At 39.6% G+C, this 26,361-nt stretch overlaps 1 protein-coding gene across 1 annotated transcript; it reads right to left on the bottom strand.

Moving 5' to 3' along the window:
- Positions 1 to 2,366: 2,366 nt before the first annotated feature.
- RLN1 (relaxin 1) lies at positions 2,367 to 11,071 on the bottom strand. Its single transcript, XM_032427670.1, has 2 exons — positions 10,858 to 11,071; positions 2,367 to 2,701 (listed from the first exon to the last, which is right to left on the bottom strand). Exons 1-2 carry the CDS (start codon positions 11,069 to 11,071, stop codon positions 2,367 to 2,369), a joined length of 549 nt encoding a protein of 182 aa, XP_032283561.1.
- Positions 11,072 to 26,361: the final 15,290 nt, after the last annotated feature.

The following is a 26,361-nucleotide window of genomic DNA, read 5'->3' as shown; positions in this document are numbered from 1 at the left end:
TGGAATGCAGTTCCTACCCATGTCTATTGGATTCCAAAGACTCCTTTCTTTTTCCCGTGATATCCCTTGGATCCAACTCCAGTTGGAGTTATTTTTTTTTAATTCAGTTAGCCAATGTATAGTACATCATTATGGAGTTAATAGTGAAGGCTAATGAAGATTAATGTCTTGTACCTACAGTCATTGTAGGTACAAGAGCAGCAAACATTAGTGAAGGTATAGGTTGATTACTTCAGTCTTCTTTCTAGACCCTTCTCTCTTGCTTACCTCAACTCTCTAGGCTATAAGTGAGTCTAGAAATGATTTCCCAAGTCTCTTGCTGGTAGCAGGGTCCATGTGTCACAGTTATGGCCAGTATAACATAAGCACACATGCGGAGGTTTCTGGCAAAGCCTTTGCTTTTCTGATCCAGACACTAAACCTTCTTCTGTTCCTTTCTTTTCCTGCCTAAAGTACACACTGAGATCCAGAGGTGCAGCAGCCGTCTTGGGACCATGAGGTGAGAGGCATAAGGAGAAGACCCATATACTAAGCATAGCTGACTGGAAATGTGTGAGGAGCCTGCTTGCATCATTCAGGGTTGGATATTTAGTCCATAGGCTTCTTTGAAGCCACCATTGTAGGGTTTTGTTATTTACAGAGAACACAATCCTAATTGATACACATATACAAAGAGTAAATTTTTTTATATGAGAAATAAATTAAGCATACAAACATCTCTTAACCACTGTATTTTGGACTAAAATTTCACTTAGACCTCTTTTAGTTAAAAATATTTCTTATTTTTTAAAAGGGGTGAAATGAGTGTTATTTCTGCACACGTTGTAGGAAATTAGTTTCTCGTGAGAATTTTAGGGGGACTTTGGTAACATGAGAATTAGATATCTTAAAGATGTTAACTGATTATTTGAGTGTGTATGGTTAACCATAGATTGTACCACTTAAAATGTGGTCATATCATCAGAGGTAGTGAATGCAGATTCTGGGACCAGGAACCCCACCTCCAGGGCTTTTTTGGAGGTGCATAAGAGGGATATGAGTTAGGGCAGGGTCTGGGGAGATGCCATATGTGTCTGGGAATGCCTTTTCATTCTGTTGGAGCTAAAATTTCCTGGGTACTGCCCTTGTTCTCCTTTGTTGGACTTTGCATTTCAGATGGCGCTCTTCCTGGCTTTGTCCAAGTGGCTTATGGCCTGTGAGGTTCTGCAGCCACCTACGAAGTTTTACAATGTGGCCTTGGTTAGTACTTAATAAACCTTAGAAGACTCATTATGATTAACCATTATGGAGACTTGAAATTGGGGAAAATATTTAAAATTCTGTTTATAGATATTTGATAGAGATTAACTTGCTATTTAAGTTTTCTATAAATGCTGCCTAGAAATGTAGGTGTATATAAGTCAAAGGAACTGGCTAAATACTAAGATACTTGTTAATTTACTTTTCTCACAAGTTTTCATATCATTTCACAGTTATTTTGTTATAGAAATGGTTTGTAAATTCTCAAATAGTAAACATAAAGTTTGTTCCCTTGCTAAATCAGTTCTTCTGTAACATATGACACTCAGTTGTTTATTCTCTTTTATATATCTATTCATTTTTCTCCTTAAAAAAACATAATTTACTTTTAGTGTCTTAGATGGTAGAATTAGAAGAACCCTAGTTTGAAAAATACTTGAGTTTATATGTCCCCAACTCAGTTAAATGGATTTAGTGTTCAATCTGATTATTTGCAATTAATAGTTCAATAAGACACAAAAATCTTTTAAAATCTATTAGAAAAGTCCAAGTTTTGTGACTCTTTATATATCCGATCTGAGTTAATATCAATAAAAACATTTTGGTCCATTTTGTGTACCTGGTGTTAGGCATTGTGTAAGTTATTTTTAATTTTTATCTCTTGCTATTAATGTGTTTAATATTAAGTAGTGAGATAACATTTGGGCATTAGGTCTGGAGGAAAAAGAGTGGGTGACAGATTATAATTTATCAAATACAAATTTTAAAAATAGGCTTATCCTTTCTCACTAGGGCAAAGCAAAATGTTTTACTAAGCCATCAAAAATTTTTTTGAGTTATTGTGTGTGGTTAAGATGATAAAGATTATTTCACTTTAAGTTAACAGCATTAAAAAAGCAGTAACAATTATACCATTAATAAAAAAGGCAAAATATTTTTTGGAATAAAAAGTATTATTAGCAGAAACTATAATAATGCAAGGAATATTTTGTTACACACCAAATGAAAAGCCCAAACACTAAATGATGATTTCTCATATTTTAATAATCAGTGGGGTGACAGAGCCATCAGTGAATGTGTCATCAAGAATCATGGGAACAGTAGATGAAATACACAATACTTTCATCTCAGCATAGTATAGAAAGCTCTCTTCTGGTACAACCTATATGACAACACTTCTCACTTAAGAGTACATAGGGCTGTCTCTTTTTTCGGGAATGTTTATCTAAGCCTGAGTTTTCTAATTCTGAAAGACTTTTCTCTTCAGCTTCATATTGTCCACTAAAAACAATTTTCTTCAATTCTTCCACGTTAAGATTTGAACTTTCCTGTGCAAGTTGTAGCTCTCGTAATGATGGCTGCCTCGCAGACAGTGTTGCCTTCAGCTCCTGTGACAAATAAGGAATGTATTCCAACATTGTATTTAAGGTTTTTGTATTGATGATGGAGGATGGCTTGACTCCTAAACGGGGAGGGGAGAGAGGGAAAAATACTCAAGTCAAGGAACATCAGGAAAACAAAATTTTGCATAGAAGTAAAGGAAAGCATTGTCTTAATAGAATTAGTATCAAAACAGAATCAACAAGTATCCTAATTAAACAACTTAGAGTATTATAGTTGGGTGGCTTAAATTACTACAGCATCACTAAGATTCTGCTTTATTCCACAGACCTTCTGTCATCTTTCTTCATGTCCCCTTAATGCTTTCATCATAGCAGTTTTGACTCTCCCTGATTTCTGAAGTCATCTTGGTCATTGAAAACACTCAGTTTGATGACAGATGAATTTTTCTTACCTGGGTCGTTTTCTTCTATTACTAACTTCTGAGTTATTATAGCAATCCTATCAAATATTCCATGGTGGCAAATTACTGCTTCAGGATAAAGTTAAAGTCAGAATTTTCAACTGCTCTGATCTAAACGTCAGGGGATAACCAGTCTCTGACGTCCCTCACACATCTATTTAACAATTCCTTTTTCCCAGAGTATTTACTTCAAATAAAACAATACTCTAGTACTTTATCTGTCCTCCTAATGCTTTCTCATTCACGTTCTAAACTGACAGATGAGAATTTTTTTAATTTTATTTTATTATGTTATGTTAGTCACCATACAATACATCATTAGTTTTTGATGCAGTGATCCACGATTCACTGGTTTCATATAACACCCAGTGCTCCATGCAGTACGTGCCCTCCTTTATACCCATCACCGGGCTAACCCATACCCCCACCCCTCTCCCCTCTAAAAGCCTCAGTTTGTTTCTCAGAGTCCATAGTCTCTCATGGTTCATCTCTCCCTCTGATTTCCCCATCATTTTTCCCTTCCTTCTCCTAATGTCCTCCATGCTATTCCTTATGTTCCACAAATAAGTGAAATCATATGATAATTGACTTTCTCTGCTTGACTTATTTCACTTAGCATAATCTCCTCCAGTCCCATTCATGTTGATGTAAAAGTTGGGTATTCATCCTTTCTGATGGCTGAGTAATATTCCATTGTATATATGGACCTCTTCTTTATCCATTCATCTGTTGAAGGGCATCTCGGCTCTTTCCACAGTTTGGCTATTGAGGGCATTGCTGCTATGAACATTGGGGTGCATATGGCCCTTCTTTTCCCTACATCTGTGTCTTTGGGGTAAATCCCCAGTAGTACAATTGCTGGGTCATAGGGTAGCTCTATTTTTAGTTTTCTGAGGCACCTCCACAGTGTTTTCCAAAGTGGTTGTACCAACTTGCATTCCCATCAACAGTGTAAGAAGATTCCCCTTTCTCCACAACCTCTCCAACATTTGTTGTTTCTTGCCTTGTCAATTTTTGCCATTCTAACTTGTGTAAGGTGGTATGTCAGTGTGGTTTTGATTTGAATTTCCCTGCTGGCTAATGATGATGAACATTTTTTCATGTGTCTTTTAGCCATTTGTATGTCTTCTTTGGAGAAGTGTCTGTTCATGTCTTCTGCCCATTTTTTGACTTGATTATTTGTTTTTTGAGTGTTGAGTTTGAGAAGTTCTTTATAGATCTTGGATACCACCCCTTTATCTGTAGTGTCATTTGCAAATATCTTCTCCCATTCTGTGGGTTGCCTCTTTGTTTTGTTGACTTTCTTTTGCTGTGCAGAAGCTTTTTATCTTGATGAAGTCCCAAAAGTTCATTTTTGCTTTTGTTTCACTAGCTTTTGGAGATGTATCTTGAAAGAATTTCCTGTGGCCGACGTCAAAGAGGTTACTCTCTATGTTCTCCTCTAGGATTTTGATGGATTCCTGTCTCACATTGAGGTCTTTCATCCATTTTGAGTTTATCTTTGTTTTTGGTGTTAGAGAATGGTCGAGTTTCATTCTTCTGCATGTGGCTGTCCAATTTTCCCAGCACCATTTATTGAAGAGACTGTCTTTTTTCCATTGCATGTTTTTTCCTGCTTTGTCAAAGATTATTCATAGAGTTGAGGGTCCATATCTGGACTCTCTGTTCTGTTCCATTGGTCTATATGTCTGTTTTTGTGCCAGTACCATGCTGTCTTGGTGATCACAGCTTTGTAATATAGCTTGAAATCGGGCAACGTGATGCCCCCAGCTTTGTTTTTCTTTTTTAACATTTCCTTGGCGATTCGGGGTCTTTTCTGATTCCATACAAATTTTAGGATTGTTTGTTCCAGCACTTTGAAAAATGTCATTGGAATTTTGATCGGGATGGCACTGAAGGTATAGATTGCTCTGTGTAGCCTAGACATTTTAACAATGTTTATTCTTCTGATCCATGAGCATGGAATGTTTTTCCATCTTTTTGTGTCTTCTTCAATTTCTTTCATGAGTGTTCTGTAGTTCCTAGAGTATAGATCCTTTCCTCTTTGGTTAGGTTTATTCTGAGGGTTTTTGGTTTTTGGTTTTTGGTGCTATTGTAAATGGAATTGTTTCTCTAATTTCTCTTTCTACAGTTGCATTGTTATTGTATAAGAAAGCAACTGGGGGCACCTGGGTGGCTCAGTTGGTTAAGTGACTGCCTTCAGCTCGGGTCATGATCCTGGAGTCCGGGAATTGAATCCCACATTGGGCTCCCTGCTCAGTGGGGAGTCTGCTTCTCCCTCTGACCCTCCCCCCTCTTATGCTCTCTCTCTCTCTCTCAAATAAATAAATAAAAATCTTTTAAAAAATTAAAAAAAAAAGAAAGAAACAGATTTCTGTGCATTGATTTTGTATCCTGCCACATTACTGAATTGCTGTATGAGTTCTGGTAATTTGGGGGTGGAGTCTTTTGGGTTTTCCACATAAAGTATCATGTCATCTACGAAAAGAGAGAGTTTGACTTCTTCTTTGCCAATTTGAATACCTTTTATTTCTTTTTGTTGTCTGATTGCTGTTGCTAGGGCTTCTAGTACTATGTTGAATCTCTTCCCCCAACCGCCCTTAAGATGGTTTCCTTGGTTCTTAGATTTGTGAGTTTTACTATTACATGCCAGGGTGTTGGCCGGTTTTCCTTGATCTTGGGAGGGGTCCTCTCTGCCTCTAGGACACGAATGTTTGTTTTATTCCCCAGATTAGGGAAGTTCTCAGCTACGATTTGCTCAAATATATCTTCTAGTCCTCTCTCTCTCTCCACCCCCTCAGGGATTCCAGTAATTCTGACATTGGAACATTTCACAGTGTCACTTATTTCCCTGATTCTATTTTCATGGATTCTGAGTTGTTTTTCCCTGTCCTCCTCTTTTCCCTTTTTATCTATTAATTGGTCTTCAAGGTCACTAATTCGTTCTTCTGCCTCACTTACCCTAGCTGTTAGATTATCTAGATTAGATTGGATCTTATTGATAGCATTTTTAAGTTCTGCCAATTCAGCTTTCATTTCTGCCCTTAGAGACTCTATGTTGCCATTAACTGATTTCTCCATTCTAGCTATTGTCTTCACAATTGCTAGCCTGAATTCCATCTCCGACATCTTGGTTATATCTGAATCCATTTGTAAATCTGTGGCATAAGTCATAGTTTCTGAGTCTTTCCTATTTGGGGGGTTCCTCCTCCTAGTCATTCTGTTGAGGGGTGGTTGAGGGAATGTATAGAGTCCAAATTATTGACCACAACCCAAGCAAGATGCACCTGTTTTCTAGGGACCTTAGGGTTGCTGGCCTCTTGTTTTCCCAGCTTGTCTTCTGGGGGAGGGGCCTGCTGCACTGTTACTCAGGCAACCCTGTTTGGGCAGAGTTGCCCTGCCCCCTGTGGCGGGGGATGGGCTCAGTGAAAACCGGTTTTTTGGGGCTTTTGTTCTCTGGCAGTTTCCCTGGTGGCTTTCCACGTCTCTTCTAAGAGTCAGAGTAGAAGAGACCGTTTCCAATCCTCTGCCTGTTCACAGTCTGAGCAGAGAGATCACAGTCTGTTCTTCAGTGAGCTCTCCAGGCCACACTATCTCCGTTTCTGTCTGTGCTGCTATAAGCTACAGCGTCCTGGGTTGTGCGCCCCTCAGCAGGGCTCCCAGTCCTCGCCTCCAGGTCAGGGCACATCTCTGCCCTTTGTGCTTCTAAAACCACCAGCCACCCCCAGTTCACGCACGCAACCCTGCCACTCTGGGTTTCCATCTTGGGGGCTGCCCTAAAGTCCTTTCCCTGCTGCTACCGGTCTGTGAGCCTGTGCCCCGTCCCCAGTGGGGTAGGCTATCGCTCATTGGCGGTGTAGGATCCCCATGGCCAGGCTCCCTCCCCCTGCCGTTTATCCTCTGATATCTGCCAGTGGAATCACCGCTCCCTGCTTCATACCTTGAAACCAACCGCCTGTGGTATTCTGTTTGTAGAGATCCAGATTTAACTTCTTATATCTCAGGCTGATTTCATGGGTGTTCAGAGTGGTCTGGTAGATATCCAGCTCAATTCCAGGACCGGTTGGAATAGGGTCCCCTACTCCTCTGCCATCTTTTTTTGACAGATGAGAATTTATACCATTTTTGATATAAATTTGCATTTTCCTTCGGTGAGATATCCTAAGTTTAATTCAATCTCTTCATAAAATTCCCCCTGCTCTAATATAAATCTTCTATAGTTGGGGCCTTACTGAATGCAGAGAAAAGCTAATAGTAACTTTCCATGTACTTAAAGCCAATTAATTAATTAGGCAAAATGACTGTAGTTTCTGTTGTGTTTATTCATAGCTGTGTTTTTTGGCATTCTTTTTCCATCTGTGGATGGACATATAAGGTGTTTTGACATCCTGGCTATTGTGAATAGTGCTGCAATGAATGTGGGAGTGGCAATATCTCTTCAAGATCCTGATTTCATTTATTTTATTTTATTTTATTTTTATTTTTATTTTTTTTAAAGATTTTATTTATTTATTTGACAGAGACACAGCGAGAGAGGGAACACAAGCAGGGGGAGTGGGAGAGGGAGAAGTAGGCTTCCTGCTGAGCAGAGAGCCCGATGCGGGGCTCGATCCCAGGACCCTGGGATCATGACCTGAGCCGAAGGCAGACGCTTAACAACTGAGCCACCCAGGCGCCCCCTGATTTCATTTATTTTAGATGAATATGCAGAAGTGGGATTGCTAGATCATATGGTAATTCTATTTTTTTTTTTTTTGAGGTATCTCCATCGTGTTTCCCGTAGTGCTGCACCATTTTGCTTTGCCTTCCCACGAACAGTATACAAGGGTTCTAGTTTTTCCACATCCTGAACAATACTTGTCTTTTTTTTTAGGGGGGGGGGCAGAGGGAGAGGGAGAGAATCTCAAGCAGACTCCACAGCCAGCACGGAGGCTGATCTCACAACCCTGAGACCGTGACTGGAGCCAAAATCAAGAGTGGGACACAACTGACTGAGCCACCCATGTGCCTGTCTTTTTTTTTTTTTTTTTTTTTATAATAGCTATCCTGACAGTTGTGAAATGATACCATTGTGGTTTTGATTTCCATTTCCCTGATGATTAATGATATAGAGCTTCTTTTCTTATACCTGTTGGCCATTGTATGTCTTCTGTGCAAAAATGTCTATTCAAGTCTTCAGCCCATTTTTTAATTGGGTTATTACCTTTTTTGCTATTGAGTTGTAGAAGTTCCTTATATAGGTTGGAAATTAAACCCTTAGCAGATACATGATTTGCAAATGTTTTCTCCTGTTCCGTAGGCTGCCTTTTCACTCTGATTATTTCCTTTGCTCTGCAGAAGCTTTTTAGTTTGATGTAGTTCCACTTTTCTACTTTTGCTTTTGTTGCTTGTGTTGCACTCTTTTATTAAAAGTGTTTTTTAAACTTATTTTGAAACATTTTGCAATCAACAACTTTACCTTCTTAAGTCTAAATAAAAGATATTCTAATCAACCTGAAATCATATAAGCAATCTCTTAACCACTGTATTTTGAACTAAAATTTCACTACGATAGACCTCTTTTAGTTAAAAATATCTGTCTTATTTTTTAAAAGGGGTGCAATGAGTGTTATTTCTGCACATGTTATAGGAAAAAATGGTTAGTTAACAATTTGATAATATGAAAACAAAAACTAACAATAGAGGTTTTAAACTCATGAATAACAAATTATTGACATATACTTCCAAAAGATTCTTAACTAGTAATTTAGACATTTTTCTTGATCTTCACTTGCAGGAAATATTATGTTAGGTCATTTCTAATTAAATTGTGTACTGGGTAGCAATTAAGAGAGTTCTTTGAAAATAGTTTAAATCACAGTACTCCTATAGAAATAGAAATTTGGCTAAATAGCTATATATAAATCTTCTCAGAAAATCATTTTTAAGCAACAATTTGGAAACAACCTAAATGTCCACTAAGAATGGTTAAAACCTAAATGTCCACTAAGAATGGCTAAATATATATGGTAGATTTATGATATAGAATACTATAAAGTTTTAAATTATGTTTTTGGAGAATAACAATGTGAGAAACTGCTCACACTATAATATTAAGTGAAAGTCAGGAGGTATACATACATATTTCCAAATGCTTTTATTTTTTTTTCTTTAAAGATTTTATTTTTAAGTAATCTCTGCAACCAAGGTGGGGCTGAAACATACAACCCTGAGATCAAGAGTCACATGCTCTACCCACTGAGCCAGCCAGGTGCCCCTACATATCTCATTAACATTGCTTGCCAATTCCTCATTTAATATAGATATTTTTATTTCCTCATTAAATTCACATATTTTTTCAAAGTCTTTAATATCTCTGAGTGTTCTTCATTTTTCTTATATTTATGTATCTGTTTTAATCTTTAATATGAGCATATATTATTTATTCAGAAAAAGTGAATTAGCACAGGAAACACAATGCAATCTGGTCATCCCTACTTTGAATCAGTAAATCCCTAAACTTTGTAGTACTTTTCTAATAATAATATATAAGAATTCTGTAAGAACTTGCATTAAATAAATTGGTCTCTGACCAACAGTATAGAAAAGTAAAGTGAATAGCTTTATAATCATGCTTAAATCCCATAAAAGAGAAGCAAATGTTGGTTAGTATGCACAATAATTTTATATGAGGGTCACTTGTATACAGGATAGATAGGCTATAAAATATAGTTGTGATTTATCATAAATTGCATATATGTTGTGAAACATAAAACACTAAGTTATTTATAATTGAGCTTGCCTTTTCTGAATTTAGTATGACCCATTACACTGCTTAGAATAGTGTGTCTGTGAAAGTTTGCATTGCTACTTAACCTTAGCTTCCAGTTTATCTTTATAGTTTATTACTAAAGAAGTTCTTTTTGTTTTTGTTTTGTTTTTTAAGCCGTTCCAGATTTGAGCTGTACTCAATTCTGGGGTCTTGCTTTTAAAGAAAATCTGCTCCAGCTTCTAAATGCTTGAAGCATCAATCAGCTTTTCAGCTGAAAACTTCCCTCAGGCCAACTTCCCTTGACTTTAGGTCCCCTTCAGTTTCTCCTGTAGATTAGGCCCTTTTCTTTATTTTCAATACCTTCCTTATCTCACAAATGAACTTCAAGGTCCAGTGCAAAGACTAGGCCAGGCTCTCCCCTTTGGTGAAGTTTACAAATAAAAATAAAATTAAAAGAGGAAATTTTCGATGGTGTGGGCCACAGCCCAGCCTTTTCACAAAGGAGTAGAGTCGTTAATAAGCCCTTTCGTGTCTCCCACTCCAGGACCCTCTCAGGAGTCTCCGAGTTCTGCCCCAGGCCCTTTGGCACTCAAACCAGGGCACACTTGACTGCCTCCAGCGCTCTCAAGTCAAGATGCCCTGTCCAGTTGCCCAGCCCCCAGCACGCTCTCTCTATGGCCCGCGGACTTGACTCTGGGGTCCGACTGGAATGGGTCCCACCTCCAACGGGTCTTTGGGCAACCAACATCCTCTGTGGCTCCCCCTCTCCCCATCTGGATCATCCAGATTGCCAGGAGGTGAAGGGCTCCAAGTGCCTCTCAGGAGAGGCCTTTGTTCCCGCTGCTTTCCCTCCCTCTGGTGAGATCCCCAGTGAGACTGTACTAGAAAAGCAAATTACAAGGGAAAACTTCAAACTTTTAGGCATCAGCAGCCTCAGAGTCAGGGCTAAGCACGGGAATCCGTGCGGTCTGGAGCCAGGGAGTGCAGGTGCCATTCTAAGTGGTCAGTGGCGCCAACAGCCAATAATAGGAAGTACGGAGTGGTGCGGGGCAGGGGTGCTCACCTGCAAGTGGTTTAGATGTCTGCCGATGTTTCCGCGCTTTCTGGAGATCCTCTTCCTCCCAGGAGACCGAGCCGCAGATCTGGATATGTAGGCGGACTAACTCGCGTCTGCATGCCTTAATTTTATCGTTGTTTTTCTGAGCGGGGATCTCTCTGGGAAGTTGGCTCAGTAGCAGCCACAACCTTAGCAGGTGGCACAAGTACAGGAGTGGCATCTTGGACCACATCGCTTCTGCTCTGGGTGTTTTTCCTCTAGGACTGCAGCCACTGTCGCCCACCGGTCTCTGCCTGTGTTCCAATCCTGGACTTCAGGCTGCTGTCCTGGCCAGATTTCACCAAGCTTTTATAGCCCTTGGGCGACCACTTAGACCTGAGTCAATTATCCAAGCTCCACCCCTTTCTCCACCCACCTCCTTGGAATTCTCCCCCCCGGCCCCCCCCCCACCTTTCACCCTTAACAACTTTCCTCCGTTTGCCCATCTTTCTGTTCTTGGACCCTTTACATTGTATATTTTTTTTCTTTTCTTACCCTTAAACTATTTTGTATACTTAGATAAAGTTAGTCAATATTTGAAGTTTTCCTTTATTATAAAGTTAGGCATAGCCCTTACACTAAATTATATCAAGAAAAATAAAATTGAAATCACCCATATTATCTCACAATTCAGTTTTCCATCATGAACATTTGTTGCATAACCTAATCTAAATAAGTTAATTAGTATAATGTCTGGTATATCAATCCATAAAGATATAATGAATGAATGGATAAATTAATAAGAGAGAGAGAACTGATGACTTTTATCTAAATCCTGGTAAAAATATTAAAATTCTCAATGCATCACTTTAATCTTGTATAATACCTTAAGTTACAGAGCACTTCTCTACTGACTTTCCTTTGACTTTTCTGGGAGATTGATTGTAACCAGTTACTTGAGTATCTTAATTTTAGATTGTATTGTTTCTATATCCCTAGAGACTGGAGAGAACACACACACACACACACACACAGAAACAACCCCCCCCCCCCCAAAAAAAAGATCCCGCAATTCTAGAAAGAATGTTTTGGTAATACAGGCTACAGAACAGACATCATGTTTGTTTGTTCGGTTTTTTTCTACTGTATTCTATGTTTACTGTATTTAGTGAGGTAATTTTTTAAAAGATTTTTTATTTATTTATTTGACAGAGAGAGACACAGCAGGAGAGGGAAGACAAGCAGGGGGAGAGGGAGAGGGAGAAGCAGGCTTCCCGCTGAGCAGGGAGCCTGATGCGGGGCTCTATCCCAGGACCCTGGGATCATGACCTGAGGCTGAAGGCAGATGCCCAACTGCTGAGCCACGCAGGTGCCCTAGTGAGGTAATTTTTAACAGCTCTTAATTTAACAGTTTGAGATAATATGCCCATTAAACAGTCTTTCTAGATGGATATGAACTTTTAAGTAAAAATAGGTCCATTTTTTTTCAATAATTTATTTGCTTGTGTTCATAATGTACACAGATTACCTCAGTTCTACCAGGTAAATCAGAGATTTGGAGGAAGTTAGGGTAGCTTTGATTAAGGTAATAACTCAACAATCACAAATACAACTATGGGATAGAATAATTCTAATTTCTAGATTGCTGCTAATTTCAACAGGACCCACTTGGCATTGGTCAAATGCTAAGCATTGCATAATTAAAACAACAATAACAAGAAAAAAACCCAAAAAAAACAACACTGACCAAAGCTATATGAGGGTCAGAGGTAGTGCTTTTACACAGGTTTTTGCTAAGATAGCAGTTTGGGAGAGGCTTCTCAAAACCGAGGTTTGAAGGTTTGTTTGTGGGTTCACAGTCATTGCAAAAAATAATTCATTTGCAAGGCTGCTCTCCAAAGTAATTGCTTGTGTAAAATTAAGTTTCTGGGGGGCAGTAGGTGGTGTGCACTAAAACTGCAGTAGGAGACTGGTAATCAGCCTCTTGTGACCATCTCAGATGACCTCAAGGGGAAATCAAACACAGGAAGAACCAGAAAACCAGTTAAGCCGGGGCGTGCAAGCAAAATTTTTAAACAATCAGATATGATAGAAACATGTATTAAGATGACCTAAGGGTCTTTCACATGTCTGTGTGGAAATGAGAAAACCTTAATTGTTACAACCATAGCAAATTATACCTTGTGACTTGTCTTTGTGCTTGTGACTTGGAGAACTGCTTCCAAGCACGCATACCCCTTTCTTTTGCATACATAATCCTTTGTATCTAATAAGCTTCGAGGCAATTCTGCAGAGCAATTGGAAAGACTGTATCTTTGGCTATTGTCCTCAGTAAAACAACAGACAAAAGCCTTTACTAGCCTACTTTGAGGTTGGTTTTCTTTCAGTCCACAGGGGGATTTTTACTTTACCTATGTAGTCTTATGGAATTCTTGTAGCTGTCCAGTGAAATGGCCGTTTTCCCATTTTATAGAGAGAAGAAGCAAGTTGAGAGTACTCAAGTAACTTGTTCAACTGTCTAGCACATGTGCCAGATGTGGGCTTACCCTACCGTTAAGAGTAACAGACAAATGCAGGGTTCACAGGCTTTGTAGGCACAACTAAAAGACATTTCACGTTGTTAAAACAAACAACAACAACAACAAAACCCAAAGAAACCTTTTAACAGAAAAACCAAATGTATGCCATACACATGTCTGGTAAATGCTGGAGCCATGATTCCTACCCATGTTTACTGGATTCCAAAGCCCCCTTTCTCTGGTTCTACTATATCCAGCCCCAGTTGGAATTAATCTGCATGGTGAAGGTTAATAGATAAACATTAATGCCTCTGAAACAGTCATTTTAGGTACAAAGGGTTAAGTGAAACTATAGATTGATTCTCTAGGCTGTACATTGTAGAAATGATTTCCCAAGTCTCTTGCTGGTAGCAGGGTCCATGTGTCACGGTTATGGCCAGTACAACGTAAGCACACATGTGGAAGTTTCTGGCAAAGCCTTTGCTTTTCTGATCCAGACACTAAACCTGCTTCTCTTCCTTTCTTTTCCTGCCTAAAGTACACATTGAGATCCAGAGGTGCAGCAGCCGTCTTGGGACCATGAGGTGAGAGGCATAAGGAGGAAGACCTGTAAACTCAGCACAGCTGACTGGAGAGGTAAGAGTAGCCTGCTGGTGTCATTCAGATGCTAAACAGTGTTGACGGCTTATTCCCTAGGCTTGTTTAAAGCCCGTTACAGGGTTTTTGTTGTTGTTGTTGTTGTTGTTATTTACAGAGAACACAATGCTAATTGATAAATATATGTGTAAGTGGAGTCATTTTTTATAGAGAAACAAGCTTACTCAGTAGCACTTGAGTTAGATATTTTAAAGACTGAAGTCATCATTTGAATGCTTTTACAAGATGATTTATCACAGATTATCTTTGTACCTCTTAAAAACCAGTTATGTAAGAAGCAGTGAATGTACATTCTGGGACCAGGAGACCTACCTCCAGGGATTTTGTGGAAGACATGGTGAGGGACTTGGGCCAGGGCAAGATCTGTGGAATTGCTTTGTGTGTCTGGTGCTACATCCTCGTCCTATCCAGGCTGTAAATTTCCTGGGAACTGCCCTTGTTCTTCTGGGTTGGATCTCCATTTCATAGAATTTTGTCCCAAGTGGCAGACAACGTCTGAGGTTCTACAGCTCCTTATTGAATTCCCTTGCTCATGGTCTCCTACCTGCACCACCTTCCAGCCTCCACTCCATCCAGTGGGTCAGCCTGTGGTTCTAAGAGAAACTCACTTTTTTAGAGATATGAGACTCTGCTCTTTTATATTGCACCACTAATCTCTTTCTAGTAGCTTTACATCTTATAGCAGATTCTCACTGTTTTCTCTGATGTGTCAATAGCAAACAGTCCCACTCAGTTCCCATGATAATCAGTGTTGCTTCAGATCTATTTTTGTTTGTATATTTCTTCCATCATTTCATTGGGATCTGGAGAAGGAGAAGAGGTAAACCCTTGTATTTTTTTTAAGCACAGTGATCAGAGATCAGTGGTGACTGTATATCTCATCGACATCCTTGGGACCACTCTAGATGTTTGTGCTTTCACTTCAGGTTATCATGTTGTTTTATCAAGAAGACTGAAACAAAAAAAGAAGGGAAATTAGGAACTTCAGAAAGTTCTCTTATCAGCAAACTTTTGTACACGTCAATATTTTCTTATTTCTCCTCAAATACCAATAGATGTGCTAAGGGAATGCTCAGAAAGAATTATGCTACTGGATGGATACCTATGAACAGGGATCTTAGTTTTGTTCACTGATGATACATGTTTGTCATGTAATAGGCTCTCAGTAATAAGTCCCCAAATATGCTGTTGCTCACTGTAAATGTTGATATATTGGGTCAAAAATTAAGGCCCAACATTATATGCTACATTGACATCTGGGGAAACAGGGAGGGACTTAAACGGCCTAACCACGAGTTCCCCACCCTACTTGCTCCCACAGTGGAGTCCAGATCTCCTAGCCAAACAACTCCACTCATGAGGACCAGGCACAGCTCTTGCTCATCCCTCAGTAGTGGGTTTCATGTTCCTGCCAATCACATTCTTTCACAGTACCCAGGGGTTACCTCCCCTCTTGCTACTATAAGGCCTTCCTCATATAGCCCCTGGTTGTTTGTTCTGAGGGCAGCTCCCATTTAGCCTTCTGTGGCATGCAGTGTCCTACCCTGAGCTCTGAGTGTATGTGACTAATAAACTGCTGCCAGTCTCATATGTCCAGGGTTGGGGGTCAAATGTTTATGTGGCCATCCCTATAACCTTGGGGCAGAATTTCCTCCCTCACCAATGGGGTGAATAGGAGGCAATTAAAACATTTGGATCGTGAACAAGGTGGCCCGTTCGTGACCAAGGACACCTTTAGTCAGCTTTAACTAATTCCTCTTGGCTAACTAACCGGTTCCATGATATGGCAAAGGCCCCCTGAGACAGCTACCCACTGCTGCAGGCTTGTGCTTTGGGTACACTTTTTGTCTTTGTCAATATTGCCATCTCTTCCCACCCTAAAATGCTCTCATCCCCAAGACAAGAATTGTTGTTAATTGACTACACCACAGCTTGACATGTTGTTGGGTTTGGCCTGTGTTTGGCAGGTGGTCTCCGAGTTTCCTACCTGTAAAGGCAGATACAACTAACTTTAACTGTTTGGCTCTTGAGTCCCACTTACCAAAGGTCCAACTAGAACAATGTGGTCACTGCCTCTAGCCTGGTGACCATCACTGGAAGCTTGGGGGCAGCCATGTGGATATTGTGTGTGATTGTGCACCCATGAGATAGGCTCAGAGTTGGCCCTCTGTGAGTTTTGTGGAAAAGAAGGAGACCACTATCCTGGGGAGAATTAAGCATAGCATCCCAGTTGCAGGCCTATGGCCAGGTGCTAATGAGAAAAGAAAAGGGGAGGGAGCATTTGGTACAAGTTCCAAAACAGCAGAAGAGTAACTAATTCCACTGTTCTACTAATACAAAATCCTTAGCCAATGTACCTGGGTTTTGCTTAGTGTTGCTGATTACCAGCATACTAAAGGGCTAATCTGGCAATCATGGAGCTTGATGACTCGCACATCGGCCGTAGACAAAATGACCTTATCGTATGTGGAACCGGATCCTAGGGAGATTGACTGGCATTCCCTGGAGGAAAAGGTGGTTGCCTACAAGGCTGCTAGGCTTCCAAACTTTTCCCATAACCACCCGCACTATGGGTAATTAGATCAAGACAGAAACTAAAAGCCATGGCTTTTTGCAGTTAGAAATATGAAATATTTTGAGACAAATTGTATACAGAGAGCAAGAGAGATGCAGAAAAGAAAGCCAGTAGGTGGGGTGCTGCGATTCATATACCGAACAGCGGACAACCCAGCAGGGCCCTTAAGTACCTCTCCTGCTACTGCTGCCTATGCTTCTTTCACAACACAGATCCTGATCCTCAGAGTTATAGGGGAAAACACCTATGGCATCCCGGTGGCACAGCAAGGAGTTAATTCAAACTTCTTTAAACCCTGTAAAGCAACCATTGCCATGGGGGTGGCCCCTAAGCCTGATGATACTGATTTGAAACTCTGGAGGAAGAAATTTATAAATAAGCATGGGGTAGAGAGGACACCCCCTGCCCTCAAATTATATTTAGTGGCCAACCAAAAAAGGGAGAGAGAGTAAGAGAAGGAAGGAATGAACGAACGATCAAACAAACCTGGCTATAGGGGAAGGGGAAGGAAAAAAAAGACCTGAAACAAAGACCCACAGTTAGACCCAATTGGAAGTCCAAAACTTACTAAAATAATGTAAATGGCAAAGAGATAAAGACCTATTTATTGGCTCTTGAACCTCTATAGCACAGATTCTGAATTAATTTTCACATCCCCTGAAATGTACCAATTGCTACCAATTGGACATACTAGACTCAAATTGTAGGTACACCTGGGGATCTCACATACTAACATGATACCTGCTATAATCCTCAGAGGTTACTACATATGAAATTAGAGAACAAATAGGTATGTCTCACCTTAACCACTAAGACTGTTGTTTTGCCTAAATTACCCATTGCACCCATTGCTCTAACATAGATTTTAGTGAGCACAGATGCTCCAACCCAATAAATGATAAATTAAAATAAAGAAAATAAAGTCTTTGGTACTTACCAATTGGCTTGGCAAAATGGGACCCCATTAACCCATCTGCACATTTTTACAAACTCTTGGGCTATTGTGTAAGACTTGTCCCAGGGTACTCCTTATCTCCATTACCCATAATCTAGAATGTTTTCTTCATTAAGATGTCTGATCCTTTGGATTAGCCAATGGCCCATGGCTCCCACTCCCAACCTGGGCCTTTACTCCAGCCCAAAGTTTCCCCAACATTGCAGTACATTAGGATCGCCTGGGGAACTTTAAGAAATCCTAATGTTATGTTGCATGCCAAAACAATTAAGTCAGTGTATCCTGGTGTGGGAACCAGGCCTCAGTATTTTTGAAGATCTCTAGTTGTCTGTAGCGTGCCAAATAGTTGACAAACTACCATGTAGCCACTGCCCAAAGACTCTGGTGAAAGATTTTAGGAATAATGCCATTTAATTTGTTACTTATGCAACCCTGAAGAAATTGATAAGGTTAGAATTCCTAAATATACCAGTCTTTAGCATAAATGGGTTATGCAATACTTTAAATGTGTTGTAAAGAGCTAATGTCAGTATTATAAGGATATGCTAATATGGTGGAAAATCCATGTGTATATACAGAAAGGGGAATGTATTTTGGAACTTGTCTAAGGTTCTAGCCAATGTTTTATAGAAACGTATTAATTACTTCAATCTTATATCTGTGGAACACATGTGAAAAATTAATACAAAGATGTTCAGTCATGACTATTGAACCCAAATAATCATACTTTATTCCTTCCTACTTGATTTTCAACATTAACCTTTTATTTTGCAAGGACATCAAATGTCACTTAAAATTTGCATGTATTTGAAGAGATTAACAAGTTATATTTTATATTTACTTGTATCTGGCTCAATAAACCAACCTTGAAACAGCTCAGAATAATCCTTACTAACTTTCCTCAAATAATTCTCAAGCATGTATTAGCATGCCAGAGAGGACATATTTATTCTGTTGATATTTAAGAAGTATTGTTTTCTTAGAAGCAAGTTTGAACAGAATTTTTATTCTTTTTTTTTTAAGATTTTATTTATTTGAGAGAGAGAGAGAGTGAGAGTGGGGGGAGAGGAGTGAAAGAATCCCAAGCCGACTCCCTGCTGAGTAGGGAGTCCAATGCAGGACTTGATTCCAGGACCCTGGGATCATGACCTGAACTGAAGGCAGACACTTAACTGTCTGAGCCACCCAGGTGCCAAAGTTTCAACAGAATTGTAAATTGCCTTTCTTATAAAGTGATGATTGTTTAATTCTACTTTTTTGGTTAACATTGACTGATAGATGTGAGTGGCTGTATTCTTTTTTTTTTTTGAAAAGTAAGGGTGATACCCAAAAGCATTTGAGGTAAGAAATCATCCTGAACTAAGCTGACTGCAGTGGAGAAGAAAATTGATTAAAAATCTAGGGCAAGTTGTCTGCCTCTATAGGATTATGAACTCTCTTCATCTACGATTCAGTGGTTTCTGACAAGTGACTTACTGATTTTTGATGAGGGTGCTTTTCCGGCTGTTAGGTATGTGTAGAATATCTGCTCATTTCACTACAATGAATGAAGAGACCTTCTTCTTACTTGCCTCCAGAGTGATTATATCGAACCCAATAACCAGCTGTTTTGAATGCCTGGGACCACTTCCCTAAAAGGCACAATTTTCTCTGAAAACCCTATTTTCCTACTTTCAGGTTTTCTTGTCCACAGGTCCAGATAACTCAGGTAATTCTGGATTTTCCAGAACAGCCCTGATTTCAGTTTTATTCTTTTTAGTAAATATCAATTGTTTAAAGCATCACTAAATGTTATTTGAATTTTCATACCTTTTTTCCTGAAGTATCATCTAAATGCACTAAGCAAATATGGCCCCTGATCATGTCACTTTCCCCAGTTTTATTTCTCAAATATGTTCATTGTGTCCATAGAAAATGAATAGTCATTTTCTGACAAATAGGGTATACAATCAACTGATAAACAGAGAAGAGTTTGCAGTCAGCTGTTTTTCTTTGTAAAATAGAACTCATCAATTTTTTAGTAGAGTGAAAATAGCAATAGACATGGGATATACTTGGGAGAATGTCAGTAAACACTGAACAATAATATTGGGAAATACTGAGTGCTTGTTATCTGCCAAATACTTTGTCTGCATTATCTCATTTTATCCCCCTAAGCAACCCTCTGAGCTGGCTAATATTAGTACTACCAAACTACCAGAGAGGTGATAGAGGAACAGAGATTCAGTCACATGCTCAGGTCTGGTGAGCAGTTGGAATGAAGGTTCATACTGAGACTCTATCTGCAGAGCTTGGGCTCTTAAAACCCTTGGGGATACTGACCACAGTTTCCTGAGAAATTTTGTAAACATGATTTTATTTTTCCCACCCAACAATCATGTTACACGTAATAGTGACAATGGAATATAATCTAAGTACCTTTTAAATTGGCATTTTATGCTGCTAGCATCACTAGCAATCTTTCAAAAATCGTCTGTTAATTTTGTATACCTGGAAAGCTAAAAAGTAATGGTTATTCATCACTCTTGAGGAAAAAAGTATACATTCTGGACAAAGTTAGAAGAGAGTCGAAATGATTGGACTGTAAATTCAAAGCTGTGGTTCTCAACTAGGGATGATTTGGAGACATTTTTGATTGTCCAACCAAGACGGTGGGCAGGTTGCTATTGGCATCTAGTGGGTAAAGTCCAGGAATGCTGGTAAACATCCTGCAATGACAATGCATGAAACAGCCCCCTACCACAAAGAATTATCTGGCCCCAAGTGTGCTGAGGTTAAGAAACCCTGGATTAAGGCAACAGAATAGTTTCATTTACATGATTAAAATTATATACTATTAAACACTATTAGAATTATCCAAGTAATTACAAATGCTGAAATGTGATGCATTTAATAAATTTACGAGGCTAATGATCTGGCGTATTGAGTCTAATAGTATATTTTGGTGAGTTTTAGAATATGTTGCTTTTATGCTGGTGTTTAGACTCAAGTTCTTGATTAATTGGCAGAGTACTAGATATTTAAATATTTCAGGAGTCAACATATTTCTTGAGAGTGTCTACATTCCATATAGAAACTGGTTGATAGGGATGCATGGGTGGCTCAGTCAGTTGAGCTTCTGGCTCTTGGATTCCAGTCAGGTCATGATCTCAGGGTTATGGGATTGAGCCCCACATCAGGCTCTGCGCTCAGTGGGGAGTCTGCTTCTTTCCCACTCCCTCTTCCCGTCCCCCATGCTCTCTCTCTCAAATAAATAAATAAATCTTAAAAGAAAAAGAAAACAAAGAAACTGGTTGATGGCTCAGGACTCAGTCCTATTCTGTTGAGGAGGGGGTTCCTTGGTTACTAGGGGTTTTGTTCCTTGATTGCTTTGGCCTTAAAACCCTGATCTCTGCTCACTGGCATTGCAGTGAACATCCCAGGGAACAACTCATTGGGATACTTTTCTCCCAACAACATGAATACTCTTTAGTGAAAACTTTCTATATCCAAATTCTAAATAAAAGGATGTGGCCTATAAAATCTACACCATTAACATAAAATCTAAAAGTAATTTTGTTTAAAAAATTCTGAATATATACATTAGATGACAAATGTTAAAATTCAGTTCTTTCTTTCATTCTTCTTCCCTCCTCTCTTTGAATAATTCCATGCTAAAGCCATTAGGAAGGGCAGAACAAAGGAGATGTCCAGTGATGGCTCGGAGGGATATGTTGAAAGCTAGGAAAAGTAAGTGGATGCCATCCCCATCCACACTGGGGATGGCAAGGAAGGGAAGGTGGCCTAGTGACAGATGTGTGGGCCTAACTGTTTAAGGTTGGCTTCTGCACGGTGGGGCAGGCTAGTGGGATGAGTGTGATGAGGAAAAGATGTGATGGGTGGCCCAGCATGTGTAGTCGGAGCTCAAGCAGGGTAAAGAGGGGAATCTGTGTAGGAGGGCTTCCCAGCACAGAGTATTGATACTCAAATAGACTGAGAAATACAAAAAGAAAATGAGATAATGCCTTAGAAATCCTGATGAAAAGTTATTAATAACCAGGAAATCTGTACCCAGCCAATCTATTAATCAAACATCAGAAGAGAAGTTATTTTTAGATATGTAAGGTCTCAACAGGTTTCCTCCATTTCCTCTTTCTTAGAAAGCTATAAGAGGATGAGTTCCAGCAAATGCGGTAGCACAGCAAAAGGACTAGGAAACTAAAGACCCAACACAGGAATAGGGACAAGGGAACCTCCACCATACGTGAAGGGAGAACTCAGGATGAGAGCTGAGTTCCGGATGTAGAGGGAAAACAGCCTCGGTGGGAACAGGTCAGAAGTCTCCAAATTTCTTCATGAAGGAGATACTGATAGACTAACTGATGTGAATGGATGTCTTGGGAGGAGATTTAGAAACTGACAAAGTGTTCATGGTCAAAGAAGTGATAAATATATAGAACATTACGGACATGAAACAACAAAATTTACTAATTCCAGAAAAGCAGGAAGCCAAGCAAGAGAGGGAAAGTAATTGGCACGGTTGTGAAAAGTGTTCATTATCATTATAATGCAAACATTGAATATTGATCTAACCAAAATGATCACATAACAATATTGGAAGTATGGGGCAATGGGAAAGATGCAAGTGTGTGTAGTTGTGGTGGAGATGGTGGGGTGGGAGAGTTGAAAGCAAATTCCTCACGATTTGTATCTTACATCAAGAAATAGTATTTTAAAAAATCGGAAACATTCAGAATTGGCTACACTGGAATGTTACTTAGAGATGTAAAGTTAAACAGAGTAACACTTCGGTACTAAAATATGAGTTGCTTTCAACTACTTCCCCTTGCCCTCACCATTTCAGTTTGAGCTGATCTGACTTCCAACTTGTAGCACCTGCCTCTCTTGCCAGCAGGTTTTCTCTGGCCTCCAGAGCCCACTTTGCCTAAACACCCTAAGTGCTGGAGAAGTAACAGTCCAGAAACAGCCCTCCACCAGTGAACTCCAGAGCAGGTTATAAATACCCCAGCTCTTTCATTCTTTGGGTCGGATAACTCTGGTTACGGTAAGGGGGATTCTAAACCATTTCTCAGAGTTCCCCAGCAGGATTAAGTTGCTCACAGAGGTAACTTCCTGGGTAAGATTTCATTTACTAGCTTTCTTCTCTGTCCTATCTTACTTCACCAATTCCCCACCAGCGTTTCTGGGATTCCCTGCCACGTAAATGACTTGCTCAAGTCACTATTGCAAAATTTGCTTCAGGGAGATCTTACACTGAGACAGCTAAAAAAGATAAAAGTGAATATCTCTGAGGAAAAAGAAACGGGAGGGAGGATGGACTGTTTTTAACCATGACCCATGAACCTACTTGAATTTTTTCTTTTCCTAAAACACTCCTGGTAGGAAATTGATGTCTCTGCTTGAATTGCTGAAGAGAACTTATTAAAGTAGAACAGAACTCCCTTTGCCTGCCTACTTAGACTTTCAGGCTGTTTCAAAGATGTCAGGCTTGTCCTAAGCTTCCAGTTCAGACAAGGAAATTGTCTGGAAGGTCAGTCCAGTACTCGTCCAGTCCATGGTTATTGAATTCAGAGAAGGAGCCGTCCTTGCCACAAACTGTTTTCAAACCCCAGGTGTCTTGTTATTGTTTCTAGTTCTTGAAAGAGCGTTAGTTGGAATCCTTTCAAATGTTTAATTCCTTGAAGATGAAAAGAAAGCATTCCTGAGGGCAACTTTTCTCTGGAGTCATTTAAGAAGATGTGAAATGGTCAAGTATTTCAATCCATCTTGGGTTCCTAACATTCTCTCTCTCTCTCTTTTTCTCAAATCCCCTTGGTGGGTAGAAATGGTGCTACCTTCTACTCAAGTCAGATCCTCAGCAGCAGTAAATTAATGGTGAGGGGATGGTAGGAAGAGAAGGAGAAACAGTCACCTATTCCTCAAAGCCCAATCATATTCTCCTGACATCCTGACAGCTTTTCACAGACTTCCTTTATCACATTTCAATGTCAACTTTCACATGTATTCAACAGCTGTTTCCTTATAGTTTTTTAAAACCTTCACAAGCCAGAATCCCAGATTGCCAGTCCTCCCTAGGACATGACTTCATGTGGACACATCCTGAACTTCGTTCCTCTAACACCAAATGAAATGCCAAAACCAGCTCAGGGTCATTGTCTGCCTATCCCTTATGTCCAGGCAGAGCAGAAAACATCCACAGAGTGCTGCTGGCCAAGGATGAAGTTGTCCAAGAAAAAATAAATAAACTGAGGTTAGCAATCCATCATTTGACCCCATGACACTTGTGGACTGAGAAATTGTGAACCAGGATTGTCATCTAAACCTGAGACTTAGCAATATCATTGAGTCTTTATCACTGGGATATAGGTTTCCAGTTACTTTTATTGTTGGTCATGATGAATTTGTTCTACCCAGACACACTTCTTACTGTCATCCAAGTTGCCAAAGGAATAAGTTAGCACAGCAAAATAAACTGGCCTGCAAGAGAATCCCACAGGTGACTTTGGTCCCTGGGGGCTCAGCTCCCCCAACCAGTGGCTCCCTTGGCAACCATTTTTGGGCTATTTACTATAAGAGGCATTTGAGTCAGCTCCATCCCTTCATGAAGGCTACCCTTCTTTGGCCCTCTTCTTATTTTCCTTATTTTCTAGGCCTTTCTCACTCCCTCTCCTCTGCCCCTAGCCAGTCTGGGCTTCCTGGTACACCTGCAGCCCAAACATTGCTGCAGTCTTCATAAACTCCAAGAGTGACCCAAAGTTACCAGTAGAAAAATCAGCAGAGATGCTAAGTAGTCATCCCTGAGTGCTAGAAACTACTTTCTGCAAATTGGACAGTTGGTAGGATGCAGGATATTCCTGAAATCTTCTGTAGGCATTCACAAGGCCAAACCTAAGGAGCATTTCCAACTCTCTTGCAGAACAGACACACTCCAAGGCCAAGAGATAGTGTAACCCCTGAGTAACAGGCTTTATTTAATAATATTTCCCTAGCAAGAGTTTGTTCCTTTTTCAGAATAGTTGAGCAGAAAAACTATCTAGGTTCTGGCTAGTGTCTCTAGAATATCGCATTTGAACCTGCATGTATTAATATTGTTGAAGTCTATAAAATATAATATGAATTTCAGATTGCTCATATTCAGATTACATTGGTTATAGATTATTTTTTGGAATTTGAGTCTACTCCCTCCTCATCCTCTTCTAACCCCTGCCCTTGTAATCCCCTCTTCTAAGATTCTGAGGCTGAGTATATATGATAGTTTAAACATACATTTTTGATTTTGACTTTCATTGTTACTGTCCTTTCAGAGTCATGCAGCATGCTGCATTGGAAAGAGTCCTGCCAGGGATTCAAAACACCAACATTTTAGTACAAACTACCATTACCAGATGTGGAATTTTAGGTAAATCACTAAAGGCCTCCATTTTCTTGAGAAAATATAAAATAGGGGCTTATACTAGACCATTTTAAGGGTCTTCTCTTTTTAACATCTTGACAATAATTCCAGTATTTGTCATTAAAACTGTTTTGAGTAGATTTGGGGCACTTCTATAATCTTTACAAAGTGTAGCTAGACCATAAAGGACCCTTCAGCGTTACCCCCAAACACAAACTGAGTTGGGTGGAACACCATATAAACTTTATTTGTAATTTTAGTGCCTGTAATTTTAGTCCCCAGTTCTCTCATTTAAATATGATTTTAAAACATTCAAAATGGTTAAGTACTATGCTCTTATAAACTATATTTTTACCATTATATTTTATTATTATAAAGTGATTTCCAAGAAGGGTCATTCTGCTGCAGAGAACTTCTGGGCCCATATTTATTTCCTTTATACCACGACTTAACCTCCACATGAAGCAGAGGGAGTCCCTGCATTGTTTTGGTTGGGTCAGCAGTGTGTTGGGGGAAGATGGACAGTCACATGGAGTAGGGATGAGATCCCCCCACTTCAACTTTCTTCCTAATCACTGAAAAGACATCAGGTGAGGCTACCATTATTCTAATCTCTAAATCCTTGCTTATAATCAGACCTTAGTTTCTTATTTTTCTCCTAATTTACTTTCTTATAATAATTTCCTCATTCTTCTTGTAATATCACAAAAATCTGTGATTATAAGCTAGCTGAACAAAGACCACATCATATTCAGTATTTAGAAATATCAGATGCCTGGTTGGTAATCAGAACTTAATAATAGTAATAATAGTAATTAATGCAAATACTAACATAATGGCAAAGAAAGAGCTCAACAGTGTCAGAGCAAAAATATTTGTCCATTCGATTATAAATATTATATTCAATAATATAATAATAATAGTATTGTTATATTTAATAATAAATAAGGGGAAAAGCCTTGGATAATAATCAATAATACCAAAGACAACTGGGATATATTTTAATATAGTTGAATTGCAAAGCCATTATTTAATAGCTTTGCTTTGACTTCTGCCTCACAATCGGGAGCAAACTGTGAATGTGTGTATTTGGCAGGGGCCCTACTGAGTAACCATTATTAATGGGCTCAGGGTCCGTGTCAGGGTGAGAAGCAAATGCCGATGAGTGGCCTGGTGGCCAGAGGTCGCTCAGAGCCTGCTCTGTCGCACACCAACACAGATCCTGTGTAAGGTCTTTAGCCAGGCAACCCTTGCAGGGCACTCAAACCCATTCTTGGTGGTCTCTGGCTGGACCAAGTTAGGAATGTTTAGACAGCATGACTAAATTTAAGGGGAAAGAAATACAATTCCAGCTTCTGGCATGGTCCACAAACCAGTGCTGGATCTTAAGCATCCCTTAGACCACTGGTGTGCTTCCCAATCACTTCTTTCC

The sequence above is a fragment of the Phoca vitulina genome, unplaced genomic scaffold, assembly GCF_004348235.1.
Source record: "Phoca vitulina isolate PV1807 unplaced genomic scaffold, GSC_HSeal_1.0 scaffold37, whole genome shotgun sequence".
NCBI lineage: Eukaryota > Metazoa > Chordata > Mammalia > Carnivora > Phocidae > Phoca > Phoca vitulina.
The sequence above is the reverse complement of the archived record's forward strand: the minus strand, read 5'-3'. Positions and strand labels throughout refer to the sequence as shown.